We start from the raw sequence: 14,797 nt of genomic DNA, 5'->3' as shown, positions 1-14,797 counted from the left end.
ATATAACATGAGCCCCAACATAGCCTCCTATATACAGTATGAGCCCCCACATGGTCCCCTGTATATATAACATGAGCCCCCACATAGCCTCTTATATACAGTATGAGCCCCCACATGGTCCCCTGTATATATAACATGAGCCCCCACATAACCTCCTGTATACAGTATGAGCCCCCACATGGTCCCCTGTATATATAACATGAGCCCCCACATAGCCTCCTATATACAGTATGAGCCCCCACATGGTCCCCTGTATATATAACATGAGCCCCCACATAGCCTCCTATATACAGTATGAGCCCCCACATAGCCCCCTGTATATATAACATGAGCCCCCACATAGCCTCCTATATACAGTATGAGCCCCCACATTGTCCCCTGTATATATGACATGAGCCCCAACATAGCCTCATGTATACATACAAACATCCCATACATATATGGGGGAAAAAAAACACATGTTCATCTTGCTCCTGTTTCACCAATGTATTCAGAGCTGAATCTTTTTATAAATCACATACATAAAATAACTACTTCCTATAATAAAATAATGCAAAGAAAAGGTATTTTTTCCTACATGAATGGCATTTTATGGACAGCGCTAATGAATTTTAGCCGCACGCGTGCTCATGTAGGAATTGTATTACAGAACAGAGTGGAGATGGTGAACGGAATGCTGACGATTCATAACGTCAATCAGTCGGACGCGGGAATGTACCAATGTCTGGCAGAAAACATCTACGGAATTATCTATGGAAGTGCAGAGCTAAAAGTTTTAGGTAAGTACTGACCCAAATCACAAAATGTTACATAAGCATCTTAGATGTGAATTAGTTGTAATGATGTCCATTTGTCTTCTATATTTTGAATCTTTTATTCCCTCTTCTTCTCCTTTTAAAATTTTATTTCCGTTCTTCATACTTGCTAGGTGGCTAGACTCCTCCCAATATGTTATCAAAGCTGTGCTCTAAACCAATCAGGTGTCTCCCTCCTCCCCTTTCACAGCATGAGTCACACCGAGATTCTGCAGCTGCATCCCCCTCCTCCCCTTCCACTATATCTAATGTCTGCCAATTTTTACAAGCCTGATTTTTTTTTTTTTTGCTAGTTTCGGAACATTTAAAGAGAACCTACAGGCAGAGACGGTGCAGAGTTTCACATATTTACCTATATTGATCATTGATTAAAAACCAATGGCTTTCAACATCTCTGCTTGCTGTCTTTGAGTACATCGCTCATTGTTTAGCATTGTAATGAGTCATGCACCCATGGCTCCATCGTGTGACCAGTAAGGAAATTTATCCCCTGGGAGTTAGAATAAAGGAACCTGATGAATGATACCAAGCAGAGTTCTTGACAATTATGAGTAATTGATGCAGAAAGAATATTGGGAAAATGATTAGGACAAAGAGCAAATATTTGGAAAAATCGTAATAAACCTTAAGAGTTGATGGATTTTTTTTTTTTTTTTTTTTTTTTTTTTAATGATTAAATATTTGTAGTTTTCTACTTATGAAACTAGTGTCAGTGTCAAGGCACATCATGGCTCGTTCACTGACCGCTGACCCTCATTTGTCTGATGTAGAAAATGTGGCAGCGCGGAAATATCACGGCTCCCTTTATTGTAAATGTCACATCTCCTCATTTGTAGTTTGCATTGATTTTTTTTCTCTTGTTATTCTTTTTTTTATAAAAGTAAAGAGTAAATAAGGCTAAAGACATTCAATTAAAATTAATGGCCAAGTCAAAAAGACCCGACAGACAGCCTGATGGGATAAAAAGTGTTCGCGAACAGATGTGAACAGAGTCTAACTAAGAGAAACATGTACTCTTACCTTTCCCGAAATTTCAACAGAAAAAAGTGTGAAAGGAATATTTCAGCATAAAACCATCCATTATGTAAATAATATTTTTATGTTCAATGTGTTTGTGATAATTTTTCATTTTTTATTATTATTTGTATAGAGGAGATAAAACTTTAAGATTGCAATTTTTCAAACTGATCACAAGGCCTTATACTAGACTCAAACTTTCTGTTCTTTATGGAAGAGTTTTCAGCAGCTTCATTACCATCACAGATGGGATTACATTAAAAGGTAACACCTCTGCCTCTCAGTAGATAACACAAGATTCACCATTTACAGGAAGTGATGTCACAGCTCACCTCCTCTTCCTGTACAATGACTGATAACACCTCTATATACAGTAGATAACACAGGATCCACCATTCACAATAGGTGATGTCACAGCTTGCCTCCTCCTCTTCCTGTATAATGACTGATAACACCTCTATATACAGTAGATAATAGAGGATTCACCATTCACAAGAAGTGATGTCACAGCTCACCTCCTCCTCTTCCTGTATAAAGACTGATAACACCTCTATATACAGTAGATAACAGAGGATTCACCATTCACAAGAAGTGATGTCCCAGCTCACCACCTCTTCCTGTACAATGACTGATAACACCTCTATATACAGTAGATAGCACAGGATCCACCATTCACAATAGGTGATGTCACAGCTCACCTCCTCCTCTTCCTGCATAATGACTGATAACACCTCTATATACAGTAGATAACACAGGATCCAAGATTCACAATAGGTGATGTCACAGCTCACCTCCTCCTCCTGTACAATGACTGACAACTAGTGATGGTCAAGCATTAAAATGCTTGGGTGATTGATAACACCTCTAAATACTGTATAGCAAATTGGGTATGCCTTATTCAAATTGAGAAAATCGTAATGTTCGGCTGCTCGTTTCGAGTAACGAGCATAATGAAAGTCAATGGGAAACTTAAGCATTTTTCCGGCGGACAATCCAGTATGTCAGAGTTGTCAAAGGATTAAGCTACTTTTACAGACTTACAATAAAATATGCAAAACCAACAACATAATGGATTTTACAGGAAAAAAAATGTTAGGAAACATTCTTTCCTGAACATTGACTTGTATATAAAGCAAAATTAAAAAAGAGAAGAAAAAACGCCATTTCTCACTATATTTCCCTCGCGTTTCTTTAGCAATAAATAAATAATTTGAAAAAATTACGTAGTGTACCCACATTCTTTAATAACCAGCTGAGGTAAAGAGGACAGCTGTGGGCTGATATTTTCAGGGTGCTAATGGCAATGGTTATTGGCACCTTCCCAGCTTAAAAATATAAGCTTGTACCCGCTCAAGAACTGGCACTTCACATTGCTTGCACCAATTCTGAGGCCCTGTCTCAGCTTTTCCTGATTGCCCTGGTGCAGTGGCAATCAGGATAATAGGATTTGGGGTTGATGACAGCTGTGATTTTTCAAAAAACACAGTTGTCATCAATCCCTGGAGTTAGTAAAGGAGAGATGTCTGTCAGACACTCACTTAACTAACCTATTAAAAAAAGGAAAAAACACACACACAAGAATCTTTTATTCAGAATAAAGTAATAGCAGAAATGCAAATGTAGTGATAGATGGACAGAAGTAGAACTTTATAGGTCAAAAAATAAAGTGCAAGTGCTATTGTAGTTACAAAGGTTCCACTACCAGTTTTGTCCAACAACATTGATTATCATGGATGTGGCGCGCCCCACAGGGCCTTAAGTTACTCGGTACCGGGCCGGTCAGGTTCTTTGAAGGGGATGTCACGGTGGCAGTGAACCCAGTACATGGCCCTGAGCATCCAGTAAGAAATAGAGGATATTTATGTGGTGTTTGGTCATGACGCCACCCGTGGTGTTTGGCAATGGGTGGCCGACGCTGCGGTCTGGGCCGCTGGGGCTGATGGTAACGCAGCAAAGATGGTTCCACTCCCCACGGGTAGAGCGGGGCCGCAGGGCAAATATATTTGATTGTTCAGATGGTGGTGAATGTTGGGGTGCAGAGGAAAAGTGAAGGACACAGAGAGGTGCAGTTTTCTTTACCTTTTTCTTGAATGTAAATGCAATCTGGGGTACCACATACAGATGAGGGATTGAGTTCAGCTCACCTGGAAGCTTTCGGGGGATCCACCCTGCCAGGTGGGGTTGGGGACCTTCCTTCAGCGCTCTCTTTTTGGGTCCCTGCTGCTTGTAGCTAAGCTGCGGCCCTCTCCTGCATGATGATTGCTAACCTGTATGACTGACAGCGTGAACCTATATCATGGGCATTGTCCTGCTCACTGTCAGCCCTGGGCTCTTAGTCTGCTGCCGTGCCTTCAGGTGTTCAGTGTGGCCAAGGAACTTGCAGTCCTCTGCACTCCAGATTCGGTTGTCAGGGCGTACAGCTCCTGCCCAGCCAAGGACTCTGGCGTCCCTTTTATCAGCGCTTTGCTCTGGGGTCAGCTATATGCAATTTTAGTTCCCCCAGAGCCCCTTGTCTCTGCTCCTGTACCTTCCCTCTCCACAGACCAACTCCTCCTGTCTCTAACTGCCTTGTCATGAGCTCAGCTGCTGCTCTCCTTTCCATGACAACTCTCTTGTTTACTCTCTCAGCTGTCTTCTTACTGACTCACTAACCACACCTGCTGGCCAGAATTTATAAGGAAGCTCCCCTTTCTTGCCTGCAGCAGGAATTGTCATGTACTCTGTGTTACCTGACATGTGGACCCCCCCTGCCTCCAGGCATGACATCACCCCTCAGAGACAGACAATGTCACTGTGGCAACCGGACTCTGGGGTGCCACAGATGTGCAAAGGTTTGAGTTTGTAGGAGGTTCATCATCAACGAGAAAAGTCACATGCTGGTACTTGCAATTTTGAAAAGAGAAGCCTGTGTGTATCTGTGCATCCATGCCTGGCTTCTCTTTTCAAAGTTGTAAGTACCAACATGTAATTGTTCTCATCAGTGCTGAGAGATGGGCAGGGGGAGCACTGAATATTCATTTTATCCTCTGATTTCAGAGGTCAGTGAGCCAAGCATCGGGTACCTGCGTCATATATAGACCTAATGGTGCAATGCGGCAGGCCAATCACAGTAATGCCAGTAGCCAACATGACTACTGCATTACTTTCTATGGCACGCAATCTCAGCAAGTTGATTGGCTGTCAAACAGCCATGAATCATGCAGGACAGGGATTTGAGCAATGCGCTTGAGCACCCCCAATACTCGATGGAGTAATGAGCAGTGTCAAGCACGCTGGCTCATTACTACTAACACCTCTGTATACAATAGATAACATAGGATCCACCATTCACAAAAGGTGATGTCACAGCTCACCTCCTCCTGTACAATGACTGATTACACCTCTATACACAGCTGATGGCATAGGATCTACCATTCACAATAGGTGATGTCATAGCTCACCTCCTCCCTCTCCTGTATAATGACTGATTACACCTCTATATACAGTATATAACACAGCATCTCACATTCACAATAGGTGATGTCACAGCTCACCTCCTCCTCCTATGTACAATGACTGATAACACCTCTAAATACAGTATATAAAATAGGATCCACCAATCACAATAGGTGATGTCACAGCTCACCTCCTCCTCCTGTACAATATAGGTAACACCTCTATACACAGAAGAATCATAGAATCATAGAATGGTAGAGTTGTAAGGGACCTCCTGGGCCATCTGGTCCAACCCCCTGCTCAAAGCAGGATTCGCTAAATCATCCCAGACAGATATCTGTCCAGCCTCTGTTTGAAGACTTCTATTGAAGGAGAACTCACCACTTCTCGTGGCAGCCTGTTCCACTCATTGATCACTCTAACTGTCAAAAAGTTTTTTCTAATATCTAATCTGTCTCCTCCCATTCAGTTTCATCCCATTGCTTCTAGTCTTTCCTTGTGCAAATGAGAATAAAGATGATCCTTCTGCAATGTGACAGCCCTTGAGATATTTGTAGACAGCTATTAAGTCTCCTCTCAGTCTTCTCTTCTGCAAGCTAAACATTCCCAAATCCTGCAACTTTTTCTCATAAGACAGGGTTTGCAGACCGGTCACCATTCTGGTCGCTCTTTTCTGAACTTGCTCCAGTTTGTTGATGTCTTTTTTAAAATGTGGCGCCCAAAACTGGACACTGATAACGCAGGATCCACCATTCACAATAGGTGATGTCACATCTCACCTCCTCCTCCTCCTGTGCAATGAATGATAACACTGCTATATACAGTAGATAACATAGAATCCACCAATCACAACATGTGATATCACAGCTCACGTCCTTCTCCTCTTATACAATAATAGGTAATACTTCTCTATATAATAGATATTGCAGGACCCACCATTCACAATAGATGATATCACATCTCACCTCCTCCTCCCCCTTCACAACCACCAGATTGCAGCATGCTCAGTTAATTTTTTTACACAAACTAATAAGATCTGAGTCTATTGCTGCTAATGTGCGTGTGAAGTACCAAGAATAGGAATCTAATATTAGCCCACTCTCTGATTCCATGGAACCACCACTAGGGGGAGCGAAGTAGCTTATTGAAAACTAATTTATCATGGAGTTCAATGGGAGTCAGATGAATTTAGTGCGCTCCCCCTAGAGGCCATTGTTGGGAGGCAAGGATGTATAATTTTAGTTTATATTAAAAGAAAAGATGCAACTTATTATTATTATTATTATTATTATTATTATTATTATTATTATTATTATCATTAGTAGTAGTACTAGTATAATTCATAATAATAATTAATAAGAAGAATTAAACATAACAATAATACTTTATAGGCTCCCGAATCCTTTCACGTGTTATAAATTAACATTTTACATTTTTGCTTGCCAACACTAACCACTAGATGGAGCTCTCTGAATTTTTCTGACTTCTTGTTTAATGCCTTAATAAATCTGTTTTCAATACTGCATTTAACCAAAATGGTGTCAAATAAATATAATAAATAATAATAATAATAATAACAATTATTATTATTATTATTATTATTATTAGTAGTAGTAGTAGCAGTTTTTTGTCATTGTTATTTATCATTTTTAATTCTAATAATAAATAATAATAAATTATTATAATTATTACCATTATTAATATTATCATTACTATTTATGATTACAATTAAAATGATTAATAATAATGATAAAATTATTATTAATAATAATAAGTAGTAGTATTACTATTATTTATCATTAGAATTAAAAATATTTTATTATAAAATCTATAAAAAGACTATAAAGTTGTAAAATTAATCAGTGCATAAATTCCATTAATTTTGAATGAAAGAAAATGAAAAATATAAAATAAAGAAAGAACTGAAGCAATGTGGGCCCATGTGCGATCTTATCTGAATATTACAGCGCAGGCCGCCATTATAAACACAGTACAATGTGGGACGGTAGTAAATAATGTTTTGCTGTTCAGAACATCTTCCCCAGGAATTTCTCATACGGAGATGATTTTTTTTCTTTAGAAATAACCAATTCAGATCTCGCTACGAAATATCTAAAGATTGTTTTGTGTTCGGCTTTGAAAGACGCCTAAAAGGAGAGCGATGTCTTTGCATAAACTTCCTAAATGGGCGCAATAAGCCGACGCGCACGGTATCAGCGGGGAATTTCAGATCTGCGATTGTTATTTTCCTTTGTATTCTTCTTTAACAGCGTCCGCTCCATCCTTCGAGCTCAACCAACGGCAAAAAACAATAATCATCACCAAGGGCAAGGAAGTCGTGATGGAATGTAAACCGCAAGCCTCTCCGAAGCCCACCGTCTCCTGGATGAAAGGTGACAGAGCCGTAAGGCAGAACAAGAGGTTAGAGACCGCCACGTTTACTTCTATAATTAATAGGATCGGAGGAGATGTAGAAATTTTCCAAATTTAATAAAAAAGAGGAAGTGAAATCTCACATGGTCATAAGTATTCAGACCCTTTGCTCAGTATTGAGTAGAAGCCCCCTTTTGAGCTAGTACAGCCATGAGTCTTCTTGGGAATGATGCAACAAGTTTTTTACCCCTGGATTTGGGGATCCTCTGCCATTCTTCCTTGCAGATCCTCTCCAGTTCCGTCAGGATGGACGGTGAATGTTGGTGGAGAGACATTTTCAGGTCTCTCCAGAGATACTCAATTGGGTTTATGTCAAGGCTCTGGCTGGGCCAGTCGAGAAAGGTCACTGAGCCGCTCCTTTGTTATTTTAGCTGTGTGCTTAGGGTCATTGTCTTGTTGGAAGGTGAACCTTCGGCCAAGTATTAGGTCCAGAGCGCTCTGGAAGAGGTTTTCATCAAGGATATCTCTGTACTTGGCCGCATTCATGTTTCCTTCAATTGCAACCAATCTTCCTGTCCCTGCAGCCGAAAAACACCCCATAGCATGATGCTGCCACCACCATGTTTCACTGTTGGGATTGTATTGGGCAGGTGATGAGCAGTGCCTGGTTTTCTCCACACATACCACTTAGAATTGTAACCAAAAAATTCTATCTTCGTCTCATCAGACCAGAGAATCTTATTTCTCATAGTCTGGGAGTCCTTCATGTGTTTTTTTAGCAAACTCTATGCGGGCTTTCATATGTCTTACACTGAGGAGAGGCTTCCGTCGGGCCCAACTAGTGGAGGGCTGCAGTGATAGTTGACTTTGTGGAACTTTCTTCCATCTCCCTACTGCATCTGTGGAGCTCAGTCACAGTGATCTTGGGGTTCTTTATATATCTCACCAAGGCTCTTCTCCCACGATTGCTCAGTTTGGCTGCATGGCCAGGTAACAATTTACAAAGCAAATATTCTTTCTCTCTTTTTCTTTCTCTCTTTCTTTTATTTCTTGCTTCTTTTTCTTCCTTTTGTTCTTTTTTCTTTCTTTCGTTCTCCTGCTATGTTTCATTTTTCTTTCTTTCTTTCTTTTTTTTTTTTTCTATCTTGCTTTCATTTTTTCTTGTTTTTGCTCTTTCTTTCTTGTTCTTTCTTTCTTGTTTTCTTTCTTTATCTTTGTTTCAATTCTGTCTCTTCTTTCTTTATTTCATCAGCCTCATATCTGTCATCTATCCATCTATCTATCTAAATATCTATCTATCCCTTCTATCTATCCCATATCTATCTATCTCATATCTATTATCTATCTATCTATCTATTTCAAATCTATGTATCTGTAAGCAGGTTGCAGGATGCAGTGACGCAATCAATGGTTAACAGTAGTGTTGAGCATTCCGATACCGCAAGTATCGGGTATCGGCCGATACTTGCTGTATCGGAATTCCGATACCGACTTCCGATATTTTTTCAATATCGGAATTCGGCATCGGAATCGGAAGTTCAAAGTTGATTGACAGACTGACGTCATCATGATGCGCGGTGTCTGCGCATCATGATGCGCCGTCATTTCGGGACTTCCGGGGGTCTCTGCCGGCCTGCCGGGGGGGCTGTGCCGGCCTGCCGGGGGGCTGTGTGGACTGCCCGGGGTCTGTACCGGCCTGCCGGGGGGCTGTGCCGGCCTGCCGGTGGTCTGTGCACCCTGTGGGGGTCTGCACCGGCCTGCCGGGGGGCTGTGCCGGCCTGCCGGTGGTCTGTGCACCCTGTGGGGGTCTGTACCGGCCTGCCGGGGGGCTGTGCCGGCCTGCCGGTGGTCTGTGCACCCTGTGGGGGTCTGTACCGGCCTGCCGGGGGGCTGTGCCGGCCTGCCGGGGGGCTGTGCTGATGTCCGGGGGTCTGTGCAAGCATCGTCCGATGGGACTACAAGTCCCATCGGGCGATGCCTGCTACCATGACAGTGATTGACACATTAGCCAATGATGGGACAGTAGTAGTCCCATCATCCGGCTAATGTGTTAAATGTTAAAAAAAAAAAAAAAAAAAAAATACTACATACATACTACATGCTACATACATACTACATATATACTACATACATACTACATACATGCTACATACATACTACATGCATGCTACATACATACTACATGCTACATACATACTACATGCATGCTACATACATACTACATGCATGCTACATACATACTACATATATACTACATACATACTACATATATACTACATACATACTACATACATGCTACATACATACTGCATGCTACATACATACTACATACATACTACATACATACTACATGCATGCTACATACATACTACATGCATGCTACATACATACTACATGCATGCTACATGCATGCTACATACATACCACATACATACTACATACATACTACATACTACATATATACTACATGCATGCTACATACATACTACATGCTACATACATACCACATACATACTACATACATGCTACATACTACATACATACTACATGCATGCTACATACATACTACATGCATGCTACATACATACTACATGCATGCTACATACATACTACATGCCACATACATACCACATACATACTACATACATACTACATACATACTACATGCTACATACATACTACATATATACTACATGCATGCTACATACATACTACATGCTACATACATACCACATACATACTACATACATGCTACATATATACTACATGCATGCTACATACATACTACATATATACTACATGCATGCTACATACATACTGCATGCTACATGCATGCTACATACATACTACATACATACTACATGCTACATACATACCACATATATACTACATACATACAATACATTCATACAATACATACATAGACATACAGTACATATAACATAGAGTAACATACTTACCAATACTTGTCACATTGTTCCCCGAAGCCATTGTCTTTTCCGGAATAAATATTAACATAACAAACCACAAAAATACTCACCCACGATCCGAAGCAGTCCACGAGTGTGTCCCACGATGATCTTGGGTAGAGAACTGCAGCATCAGATGATGCTGCCGTTCTCTACGGGCTGCAGGAATCCAATGACGGAAGGTAGGTATCCTTCCGCACTGTATTCCTCCACCACTTAAAAAAAAAAAGTCCCTAGTCTCACTTTATGCCATTGCTGCGTGGGAAATTCCCACACAGCAATGGCATAAAGTGAGACTAGGGACTTTTTTTTTTTTAAGTGGCGGAGGAATACAGTGCGGAAGGATACCTACCTTCCGTCATTGGATTCCTGCAGCCCGTAGAGAACGGCAGCAACAGCTGATGCTGCAGTTCTCTACCCAAGATCGTCGTGGGACACACTCGTGGACTGCTTCGGATCGTGGGTGAGTATTTTTGTGGTTTGTTATGTTAATATTTATTCCGGAAAAGACAATGGCTTCGGGGAACAATGTGACAAGTATTGGTAAGTATGTTACTCTATGTTATATGTACTGTATGTCTATGTATGTATTGTATGAATGTATTGTATGTATGTAGTATATATGTGGTATGTATGTAGCATGTAGTATGTATGTAGTATGTATGTAGCATGCATGTAGCATGCAGTATGTATGTAGCATGCAGTTAGTATATATGTAGTATGTATGTGGTATGTATGTAGCATGTAGTATGTATGTAGCATGCATGTAGTATATATGTAGTATGTATGTAGCATGTAGTATGTAGCATGCATGTAGTATGTATGTAGCATGCATGTAGTATGTATGTAGTATGTATGTAGCATGTAGTATGTATGTAGCATGCATGTAGTATGTATGTAGCATGCATGTAGTATGTATATGGTATGTATGTAGCATGTAGTATGTATGTAGCATGCATGTAGTATATATGTGTTATGTATGTGGTATGTATGTAGCATGCATGTAGCATGCATGTAGTATGTATGTAGTATGTATGTAGTATATATGTAGTATGTATGTAGCATGTAGTATGTATGTAGCATGCATGTAGTATATATGTAGTATGTATGTAGCATGTAGTATGTATGTAGCATGCATGTAGTATATATGTGTTATGTATGTAGCATGTAGCATGCATGTAGCATGCATGTAGTATGTATGTAGTATATATGTGGTATGTATGTAGCATGCAGTATGTATGTAGCATGCATGTAGTATACATGTAGTATGTATGTTGCATGTAGTATTTATGTAGTATGAATGTAGCATGTATGTAGTATGTAGTATGAATGTAGCATGTATGTAGTATGCATGTAGTATGTATGTAGCATGTAATTTTTTTTTTTTCTTTTTACATTTAACACATTAGCCGGATGATGGGACTACTACTGTCCCATCATTGGCTAATGTGTCAATCACTGTCATGGTAGCAGGCATCGCCCGATGGGACTTGTAGTCCCATCAGACGATGCCTGCACAGACCCCCGGAGCCTGCACAGCCCCCCGGCAGGCCGGCACAGCCCCCCGGCAGGCCGGCACAGCCCCCCGGAGCCTGCACAGACCACCGGCAGGCCGGCACAGCCCCCCGGCAGGCCGGCACAGCCCCCCGGCAGGCCGGCACAGCCCCCCGGAGCCTGCACAGACCACCGGCAGGCCGGCACAGACCACCGGAGCCTGCACAGACCCCCTGGCAGGCCGGCACAGCCCCCCGAAAGGCCCGTACAGACCCCAGAGAGGCTGTACAAGGGCAGGAAAGGGTTTTTCTTATTCCGATACCGGAAGTCCCATAGACTTGAATGGGACTTCCGGTATCGGAATCGGCGATACCGATACTTTTTTTAAAGATCGGCCGATACCATCCGATACGATACTTTGAAGTATCGGACGGTATCGCTCAACTCTAGTTAACAGGTTAATAATTTAATTTAAAACCTACAAAAGACAAAATGAGCAAAAACCCTGCTGTAACTAAATAAGTAAAAGCAAAAGTGCATCTAAATAATACAGAGTTTTTGTAATGCTGTTTTTGATCAAAAATAGCATGAAAGTCATCCCACCACGTCCTACACTGTCTAATATTAAATACCTTGCCTTGTGTCAAAATTGACCTCAATGTGTGAACTTTTGCTTTTACTTATTTAGTTACAGCAGGGTTTTTGCTCATTTTGTCTTTTGCAGGTTTTATGTTTTATGGCCAATGTCAACATGCAGTTATATGCTGCTTGTGTATCAAATCAAACCAAGCTCAATTTTTGTGTGGTTTATTTTTTAAGTCATTTAATTTGTAACAATACAGAGACTCCTCATAGGGAGATAACAGTTAAATTGCAAGAGAAGATTATAATATAACAGCAGTCCAGCTATCACCTTATTGTGTCCTTAGGTTCCTCAGCCGCAGATGATCCTTTGGGGTTTGTAGCACCAGCAACAGCCGGTGTCGTGTCCTCAGGTGGGGTCCCAAATCTAGCCGTCCAACTTCTGGCGGCAACGGGCGGTCTCCGGGTTTGCCCGTTGAGCCCCTAGTCCATAAGCCTGTGCAGCTAAAGTAGAGAGAGCTGCAGAGATCCCGATATCACACGTGGGCTGATGTGTGCTGTCCGGACCGCAACTTAACACCCTGTAGCCGGCTCACGTTTCCCTGCACAAATGCGGTCTTACCCTTAGCTGAGCACCCAGCACTTTCCACCCTCACTGCCCCGCTGGAGTGTCCAGGAAATCTTGGCCGCAATACGTCACGGCGCTGCTGCTCTGGGTGCGGAGTGCGCTGCTCACCCTGCTGCACTCTCCCTGACGGCGGGAAACTGCCTGCTGCTTCGCTCTTTTGGCTCTGTTTCCTGTATAACCATGCCCCCTCTTCCTGGGTCATGAGGCCTGTCCGGTCCCCTGTTCCTTCCCCTGGGCAACACAGGACGCAGCCTCGATAGTTCTGGACCCTGCCCAATACAGGTATCCGCAACCCGGTCTTCCTCCTTACATCTATATATCCCATATCTATCTATCTATCTATCTATCTATCTATCTATCTATCTATCTATCTGTCCCATACCTATCTATTTATCTATTATCCATCTATCTATCTTGCATTTACTTCACTTTACACTTTACACTATTTTTCACATGCTCTACTAAGGTTTGAACAATCCCTTTAAGAAAAATCACAATTTGTAATGCAGCCCATTTGCTTTAGTCTCTAGTAGGATTTTTCGCTCCAACGCCTCTGTTAATGAGATCTTAGTATTATATGGTGGACTGGATGACATCCATTGCTATCATGTGCCGTGTCATTAAATGGGCTGTTTAGTAAAATAAGAATATGGCTTCCCGAAACAGCATCGCACTTGTTCATGGGTTGTGTCTGGAATTGTATCCACCTGAACTAACATGAGCGGGACCGCGCACAATCGGTGGACAGGTCTGGTGCTGTTCTTGAAAGAAAGCGGCCATCTTTCTTCTTAATCCTGGCCAACTTTTATGGTGAGAAGTAGAGATTACCGTACAGTTCTAGTATCCAAGTCTACCTAGTAATAAATGAGACTTAGGTTGACATTATGGCCGACATTGATGGTTATTATGACGCAATGTGTCAGGCTGAATGACTTGGCGACATTCCGGATTGCCATACAGATCATCTCACTAATGGTCCGGGAGGTTTTATGCCCTGACACATATATACTGTATGCTATATTTCATACTGTTACATAAATTCTATAGCTGCATGTATTTTTAATATTCAGACATATAATTCAATGGTCCAGATGTCAGATCCGACGTTCATAGACATTTTTAAACCTGGGAAAGACATTGAGCCGCGTAGACGTCCATTGATGGATGGTCCTTTCAGATTTGCAGGTTTTCGCCGGTTTGCTAGGTTGGCATAATTGAAATGAAATAAATGGACATATAAAACTGATGAGGAAAGTCTTACTTTGTCAGAGGAGTAATGTGGAGGAGAAAGAAGCAGGTTGTATTAACCATATGAATTCACGAATCGGTGCAAAGGACTGTGCCGTGAGGTTAGGTACTTTACATCAGAGGTGGTCAACCAAAGTACTATGTAACATACTGAGATAAGGTCAAGTTAAACATTCGCCGGCATGAGTGGTGCACACCCAGATGACAAGCTTTGAAAAAGAAAAAACATGGTTTTG

General features: G+C 41.5%; 1 protein-coding gene across 2 annotated transcripts in view; it reads left to right on the top strand.

Annotated features, from left to right (window-relative positions):
- CNTN5 (contactin 5) overlaps positions 1-14,797 on the top strand; it is a 2,193,251-nt gene that overhangs the window by 1,727,553 nt on the left and 450,901 nt on the right. For both annotated transcript variants that reach the window (XM_073582945.1, XM_073582944.1), the window contains 2 exons: positions 650-779; positions 7,538-7,688. In XM_073582945.1, coding sequence (XP_073439046.1) covers positions 650-779; positions 7,538-7,688 — 281 coding nt within the window. The remainder of the gene's footprint in view (positions 1-649; positions 780-7,537; positions 7,689-14,797) is intronic.

Source organism: Dendrobates tinctorius, unplaced genomic scaffold (assembly GCF_039654945.1).
Source record: "Dendrobates tinctorius isolate UK_male_01 unplaced genomic scaffold, ASM3965494v1 ptg000075l, whole genome shotgun sequence".
Lineage (NCBI taxonomy): Eukaryota > Metazoa > Chordata > Amphibia > Anura > Dendrobatidae > Dendrobates > Dendrobates tinctorius.
The sequence above is the reverse complement of the archived record's forward strand: the minus strand, read 5'-3'. Positions and strand labels throughout refer to the sequence as shown.